An 8,114-nucleotide genomic window follows, 5' to 3' on the forward strand; every position below is an offset into this window, starting at 1 on the left:
AACGACACACAGGGCCTTGGAACAGAAGGAACTGGTGAGGTTGTGTCTGGATGGGTGGATCAAGATTTATTTCAAAGTAACTGCAAAATGTCACGCCTACCAGGAGGTACCTGTTTTTTTCTTATCTTGGTCTGTAAATGAGAAACTGTGCACTACTGGTAGGAAGCAAGTTGGCATGAGAAAGCTTTGAAGGGCTGGCAAATTGTGGGCCAGGGAGCCAAGAGGCACAGAATGGCAGCTCACTAACCAATTCTTTGAACACAGGCTTTGAGATCCAGCATTAATCTATGCATAAGTCTCTGGGTACTAGTCTTCTGATTTCCCATAAACATAAATAATAGACACAAGCTGCAGGCGCACAGAGATGATATTTTGATTAATAAGACATGCTTTATTTGCTTAGAAGTGTGAACCCATTTAGCACCATCAACAATGATAACTTGAAATCACTGCCAGAAAATATTAACAGGAATTTTTCATTAACCTTCCAGCAAAGACAGATAGAAGCAAGGCAGCAGCAGATATATAGTCATATTAAAATGCATACAGGTTACCACAACACACCATTATTCACATGAATGGGAACATGCCCTGTGAAGTAGAAAAAGCCATTTAGATAATTAGCATCATTGTAAAACAAAACAAAAAACCTACTTGCATTGTTTTCCCGGTCATTCTGCCCTCAATCATAAAACACAAAAGTGCATGCGTAAGTGCATATTAACATATGGTTTAATTCTATCGCACTGATCATTTATTTCTGTGGCAAAGTTAGCATGTTCATGTCTTCTCCTCACGCATAGCACTGCAGGGTACTGAATAGCTGCGTTTTATTTCCTTTACTTTCATCCTCAACTCGCATATCCCCGTAGTTATGTGGTCTTTATTCATAATTATCATCATAGCTATGTGATATTTTCCAAAGAATCCTGGGAACTGTAGTTTACTCCTCACAGACCTACAATTCCCAGCACCCTTAACAAACTACAGTTTCCAGGATTCTTTGGTGGCGGGGCAGAAATATGCTTTAAATGTATGGCGTGGATGTGACCTAAATTCCTGCTGAAAGGAGAGGCCTTCTATGCTTTGCCATCAATATAAGATTACCAAGGGACAAAACTGGCAGTTCTACACTTTTCTGTTAGCTATTATTAGGGCAGGAATGGTGAACCCTGGGATCAAGTGTGGCCCTTCAGGCACCTCTATCTGGCCTTCAGGACTTTCTCCTAGTCACACACACACACGTCACCCCCCTCATTGCCCCTGCGCAATGCTCTCCTTTGTGTATGTAAGTGCAAGTGTCTATGTATAGGAACCTGTGACTTTTGGCAGGAATGCAGCCTGCTTAGAAAAATAAATGTCACATCTGTTGCACTACCATTGTTGCTCCTGGCCCTGCCCACTACTGGCATGTGACCTCTGAAGCTTGTCCATGAGGGAATTTAGCCCTCAAGCTGAAAAAGGTTTCTGCCACTGGCTTAGGGCACAGAAATTCTAAGCAAAGAAACCAACCCATTCAAACCACATCAGCCAGAATGCAAGAGCCAACACTGAAGCCAACACATTGATGGCGTGCCTTCCCAGCAGAAAATGCACTCTTTCTAATAAAAATTATATTGCTTGCAGTAGTAGAGCAGGGATTCCCAAACTGGGGTCCATGGACCACCAGTGGTCCGCAAGCTTCATTTAGGTGGTCCATAGCATGTCCACAGTAAATATCTATACTGATTTGAATCATATTTTTATTGTTTTTTTAAATATCATACAGTAGGGCCCCGCTTTTCGGCGGCCCGCTAATACAGCGGCTAAAATTAGAGTAAGGCCCCACTCATACAGCACTTGTTCTGCTTTTATGGTGTTTTTCGGGCGTCGGGCACCATTTTATTGAGGGAGTTCCACTTTTCGGCAGGTTTCGCTTTTAGGCGGGGGTCTGGAACGTAACCCGTTGTATGAGTAGGGCCCTACTGTATTTTATTGTACAATTTGAATTCTATGGAACGCAAATTGCAATACAATAAAATATAATAAAAGCCGCAAAAATACCACTAAAAATCCAACAGCATCTGGCACAGTGTATTACAATTGCTGCAAGAGGCAGAAAAATGATTAAGTGGTCCACCAAGACTCTCAGCAATTTTGAAGTGGTCCGTGGGAGAAAAAGTTTGGGAACTGTTGACGGAGAATAACAAACGTGCAAACAATGACACTCAATACAATCCCTAAAACCTAAAGAAAAGAGAACAAAACTGTGTATCACAGATAAAACTGAGCACGCTGTCTCCCGAGTGCTAACAGGGGAGAGCAGCTTTATTTTTATCTGTGGTGGGTCTGCCTGGTGCAAGGTACAAGGAATAATATCAGATGTGGCTAAACAGTTGCTTAACCCAGAACCTTTGCACTTTCACCTATTTTGAATCCTCGGGGGCAGGGGAAATCTTTTATAGAGAACTGGTGTTCTTTGTACACTGGTGTTCACTTTGTGCTTTATTTGTTCCTCTTCCTTCCTTTGTTGTTCTCATTATTATTATCATCATCATCATCATTATTATTAAATTTTATTTATACCCCACCTTTCAGCCAAAGGCCTTCATTTTATTTAGACTGTATGCGCCTTCTGGGGCATGGAGTTGTTTTCACTGTTTTATGTTATGTACAGTGCCCTGTGCATCTGATGGTGCTATATATATAAATGATAATAGTGTTGATGACAGCAGCTGCGTGTGAAGTCAGTCATTGGAAATCACAAGCTGGTTAAGCAACTCAGGGCAGGTTTACTAGGCTATGGAATTAGCACTATGGGAACATCTCGCCCCTCACAGCCAATTACCTAGGGATTTATTGAAAAAGACCATTCCATAGAAATACGGTTCTTTTCTAGTCATATGTAAACAAGGGCATAAAGACAAGCATTCCCTAATCTCCTGACCTGTGCTTCCTATTTTAATTGCTGTTTTAACTCTTTTTTACTGTGCTATTTTAATGAGCTTATTTCACTGTATATTTTAATTTTTCATGTTTATTTTAATATTTTGATGAAATTGTTTTATTGTTTATTGGAATGTGTTTATATTTTTGTGTAATTGATTTTATACTTGTAAACTACTTAAAAACCCCTTGGCATATATGTATCAATCTAGAGTATCAGTCTAGAGGGATCTATTATCCTCAAGCAGGGCTGTGGAGTCGGTACACCAAACCTTCGACTCCGACTCCTATTTTTCTACTGTCCGATTCCAACTCCACCCAAAATTGCTTCCGACTCTACGACTCCAACTTTGACTCTACAGCCCTGGAAAGCGCTGTAAATGTCTTTTTAAGTTGGAAGCTCTCATAGGAGCATTTTTATCGCTGCCTGAATATGCGCTGATCTTGGCATCATAGCATTTGTCTTCATCTGGGTCCTGTGTCATACACTGACACACAAAATGTTTTCCATCCTGAGTTATGGTGAAATGCTTAAATACAGCTGACTTCATGGGAAGCTTCTTTGACATTGTGAATTTATATTTTTAAAAAATTGTCAATCAAAATTTATTTTGAAGCCGGAGTCGGTACATTTCTACCGACTCCGACTCCACCCAAAATTGCCTCCAACTCCAACTCCATGATTCCGACTCCACAGCCCTGTCTTCAAGGAAGTGATTGGGTGCCCTTGAGGAATGTGTAGGTCTTGTGCTTCTAATAACAAACACCCTGTGTTTGTTGTTTGTACTGTATTGTTGTAAAAATTTACACTAAAAACATGTTTGTTAAGAAAGCAGAAACAGAAGCCCACTTATTGCTTCTATGGATGTCACTAAAAGAACAGATCAGTCTTTCTGATCATATACTCATATCATCTCCAGCCCAGTTACATTACCTTCCTCCATATGTTGAGAAGCCTGGGAGCCACTGACAGAGGAAGTCAGTGTCCTAGTCAGGACAGGACAGGTCTTGCTAAATGAAAACCATCTGCACCAAAAGGAGAATTGAACACTGTCAACAATATGAGATATCACAGGATACATTAAAGGCGCAATCCCATACTTGAGATCCACCAGTTGGGAGCCACAGAATATGGCACAGGTTCTGCTATGCTGGCAGAATACAAGCATCACTGCCATAACAGATATACTGGCAGAACATCTACAACGCAGGAGAGCTGTGGGTGAGAGCATTGCCACTGCTGGCCAAACACACATGAGCACTTTTGCCTCGCAGAATCAAAGCCTGGATACATGGAGAACAAGCTGTCACCAACCCCAGAGTTATGAAAGGGGGAAATATGCTTGCAGTCTATACCTCACCCCCATGAAGGAAGAGGCTGAGGACCTGGCTGAGCACTCAGGTTGTACCACTCCCTCTTCTCCCTTCATCTTCTTTAAAATGCCTAATGTGCATGGAAGTTCAGAGAGACTGTGCTTCAGCCGATGACTATTGCTCGTTGCTCTGGGTCCCCCTCCACTCTCCAAGATCCATCCTATACCCAGTTCGGTGAAGATCAGAAGGGAGGCAGCAGTGACCAGGATGCTCCTGGCTGTTTCTCTGTGAAGTTCGTAATCTACTTGCACCAAAGCGGCTCCTGTACACTTGAATGCTCCATGACAGACAGTTATACAACAGGTAAAGGTATTGCTAACATGGAGCTGGAGCCATAAGGGACACTACACCTGCTATCCTGCTGCATGTCATGCCGCTGACCAAGGCATGGGAGCCCTGCTGGGGTGACTGGTTGTCTTTCCCTTTCACAACCCACTCCATCCTGGATAATAAAGGCTCTGACACATCAGTTGTTGCTTTGCGGCTAGGGATTCCTTTCCCATATCCTAGTATTATCAAGCTTCAGTTAGGACAGAAACACACTCACTGTTGTGCCAGTTCCAATGAGTCTCCCCCTCTCTTTTCTGAAAACAAGGGCACACAACAAAAGTCAAACTCTGACCCTTTTTACTTTAAAACCTGGTCAGATTAGCTCAAGCGTGTGTTTGTTTCTAATTCAGCCTCAAGCAGATTTTGTAACTGATAGGGAGATCAACCTGTTACCCCTCCAGGTGTGGCCAATGGAAGCACTTTGCTGCAGGCTGAGGCAGAGACAGTGATTGGCCTAATGCTTTGCTGTGAGTGGTCCTGAAAGGTCTGAAGTCAGCAGGGGGGAAGGGAGGTGTGTCCAGCAGAAAGAAGAGTCACTTCCAAATGCAGCCAGAAAAACCATTCCTGCTGCTTTGGAAATGACTAGTGCGTCCACAGCCTTAACCTCAGGCAGGGACTCTGATGGGAGAGGTGGTTGACTGGTTCAGCAGCAGCAGTCCCTCCTCTCTCAACAAGGTGCTACTGCCAGATGTGTGGAACAGTTAGGGTTGGGGAAGGAGTGGCACTGAAGCATACTGAGCTGCTATCCATCAGGGCAGGCCTGTCAGCAGCATTCAAATTCCTTCAGGGCTGCGATCACTTCAGGCAAGTTTTTATCAGTCTGCTCTAAAATGCATTTTTACATAGTTTTTCATCACTTTCTAAGCTTCCATATAGGGCAGGTAGTTTCTGTTGCCCACGTCTCTCCAGAACCCTAATTAAGGTTGTATATTTGTCTAGATGTAGTTCAAGGCTGTGAGAGGGGGAAGTAAAAGGTCAAACTGGCCTATGAAAGCACCAGGCTATTTGTCCAAGCAGCATTCCTCCTGTGTGAGGTAACATCTTAGATTTGAACCTGAGATCCCCACCATGTAAAATGTGAGCTGTTCCACCCTCCTATGGGTCCTCTCACAGCCCCTGTGCTCCTGGTGCCTGTGATTGGGTGTGTTGAGGCTGGGGGCCAAGGGAAGGCAAACACCCCATAAAGTATCCCATTCCTGTCTACTGACATGGCTGAAGGGCTAGGGAACTACTCTGCAGAGATTGCAGTGTGGATTCAAGTCCTGACAACCCTCTCCCTCCCCATGACTTTCCCTCACCCTTGGGCACGCAAAGATGAGTGAGGTCTTAGGTGCCCCTTCCCCAGTGGAGCTCAAATGCCCATTCCTGCTATAAGCCACTGGAGGAGGCTGCTACTTCTGTCATTGTGGGCATCTATCTGTGTTGTGTATCCTGCTCCCGCCCATTGGCTGCTTGGCAAAATGGCCTTTCCCTCCTTATCCCAGGAGGTCTCTGTGCTCCCTCTGCAGGCCTCTCAGCCAGGTAATTATTATGTGGGTGCTGTGTGGCCTCTTCTTCCTCCCATTTCTGTGTTGTTCTTACAAGGAGTGTAACGGCAACTTGAACCCTAGCCTGTAAGGATGCTTGGAAACTAGCTGTGTCAAGGCCACTGCCAGCTGTGTCACTGGGGCATCACTGTGCATGTTGTATGTATGTGTGGTGATGCTGCCTGCAGGCATGTCCACATCGTCTGGAGTCCCGGTGTGTGTGAGTTGCATCTTCACTTGCACAATCTCTGATAAGCAGGCACTGGCAATGGTTCCAGAGGTGCTGGGGGAGTGTCTGCTATTTTTATGCAGTATTTAACATTTTTCTGGCTGAGGAGAAATATTGGCAATTTCCCCATCTCCTTCCAGGCTGAACACACATGAGATTCTGCAGCTGTTCCATCCACACAACAGCAGCTAAATATCCCCCCACCCCTGGCATAATTAAATGTAGGATTGTTCTGCTCATCTCCTGATATTAAGTTTCTTCAAGATAATCCCCTGCCTAAAAGACTTTTTAAATACACATATTCATAACCTTAACATTACTGGCAAAGTCTAGATTAACTAGGGCTGCAGCTAATGCCAAAAATCACTTACTACTGGTGAACCAGTGGTGGCATTTGTAAATCGCAAGTTTATACAAATGTAACAAAGAAAGGAAATTCTACTTTATGAACACACTTTTTGAACATAAATTTTACTACTCACAATTACTGCATTAAAATATACAGGAATTACTTAGCAGAAATATGGGCAGACCTTCCATTAAATGACTCACTGTCCAGCATGACTCACTGCCTGGTGCCCAACCCCACTAAATTCTTCTCCAGCGATGAATATTGGTTAGTCCTTAACAGCCGCAATCCTATTCACATTTACATAGAAGTGATTTCCCCTGAAATCGTTCCTAGTAAATACAATGAAGATTGCACTACACGGTGCCATAGCACTTTTTGTTGTTTTTGATGTCACAAGGCTAGTCCTCCGGAATCCAAAGACTACGTCATACGAAACGCTTTCTCCCAGAGAAAGGAAGGCCAAAACAAGGCGTAGATCCGAGAGCAAAGCTTGGCTCCAACTAGATCTTCTCGTCTTGCCAGCATTTCCCCGATAGCATGCAGGCCGAAGGGCTCCCGACCAAAGCGGGAAGAAAGGAGGGGCGGGCCTTGCAGTCAGAAAACAGTCTGCTCTGCCTGGCTTTCGATTGCAGAGATCCACGTTCGTCTCCACTCAAGCAACCCTGCTGTGTTCAGGCACTTGGCCCAAGAAGCGTGTGCGCCTGCCTGCCTGCCTGTAACCCTCTTCCCCGCCCCATACTGGTGCGCAGCTGGCTTGTTGCAGAGACAGCCTGGAGCGAAGCGCCGCTAGCCGACGGGGAATCGCCTTACCTGCGGGATAACATTTTGCTCTTCTTTGCAGAGGCTGCACCACGCCTTCTTCCGGCACTAGGGAAACCGCTTTTTCAGCTGCCTGACTACTACTGCAGTCTTGCCTGCTGCCAGCAGCCACGCCTGGAACAGGAACTTGGCCCTGCCAGCTAGACTGGCCCAGGCTGTCTAGCTTTTCAGAAGGGCTAACTGGTTTCGCCCACATAAGACGTACTATTAAGCCTTAACTGACGCACCCCTCTTCCTCCACAGAGTAGTTGCTTCCAATGCTTGTCTCCGCGTTTAGGACTCGGGCGCCTCCGTCTCCAGTTATCTCAGGTCTCGTCGCCTACCCCACCCCCCTTGGTGGACTAGTTTTGACTCTGGTGTGCTTTAAGAACATAAGAAGAGCCTGCTGGATCAGGCCAGTGGCCCATCTAGTCCAGCATCCTGTTCTCACGGTGGCCAACCAGGTGCCTGGGGGAAGCCCGCAAGCAGGACCCGAGTGCAAGAACACTCTCCCCTCCTGAGGCTTCCGGCAACTGGTTTTCAGAAGCATGCTGCCTCTGACTAGGGTGGCAGAGCACAG

At 45.2% G+C, this 8,114-nt stretch overlaps 1 protein-coding gene across 5 annotated transcripts in view; it reads right to left on the reverse strand.

Moving 5' to 3' along the window:
• Positions 1-7,867, reverse strand: part of ACOT9 (acyl-CoA thioesterase 9) — a 35,237-nt gene extending 27,370 nt beyond the window's left edge. The window contains exons 1-4 of one of the 5 annotated variants that reach the window (XM_061627307.1): positions 7,547-7,867; positions 4,847-4,883; positions 3,860-3,951; positions 565-591 (exon numbers count right to left, since the gene is read on the reverse strand). In XM_061627307.1, the coding sequence (XP_061483291.1) occupies positions 565-591; positions 3,860-3,951; positions 4,847-4,883; positions 7,547-7,751 (361 nt within the window). In that variant the 5' untranslated portion in view covers positions 7,752-7,867. Of the gene's footprint in view, positions 1-564; positions 592-3,859; positions 3,952-4,846; positions 4,884-7,546 lie in introns of those variants that run through there. The other 4 variants (XM_061627308.1, XM_061627310.1, XM_061627309.1 and 1 more) reach the window with 4 other exon arrangements.
• Between the last annotated feature and the right edge of the window lie 247 nt (positions 7,868-8,114).

This window comes from Rhineura floridana, chromosome 5, assembly GCF_030035675.1.
Source record: "Rhineura floridana isolate rRhiFlo1 chromosome 5, rRhiFlo1.hap2, whole genome shotgun sequence".
NCBI lineage: Eukaryota > Metazoa > Chordata > Lepidosauria > Squamata > Rhineuridae > Rhineura > Rhineura floridana.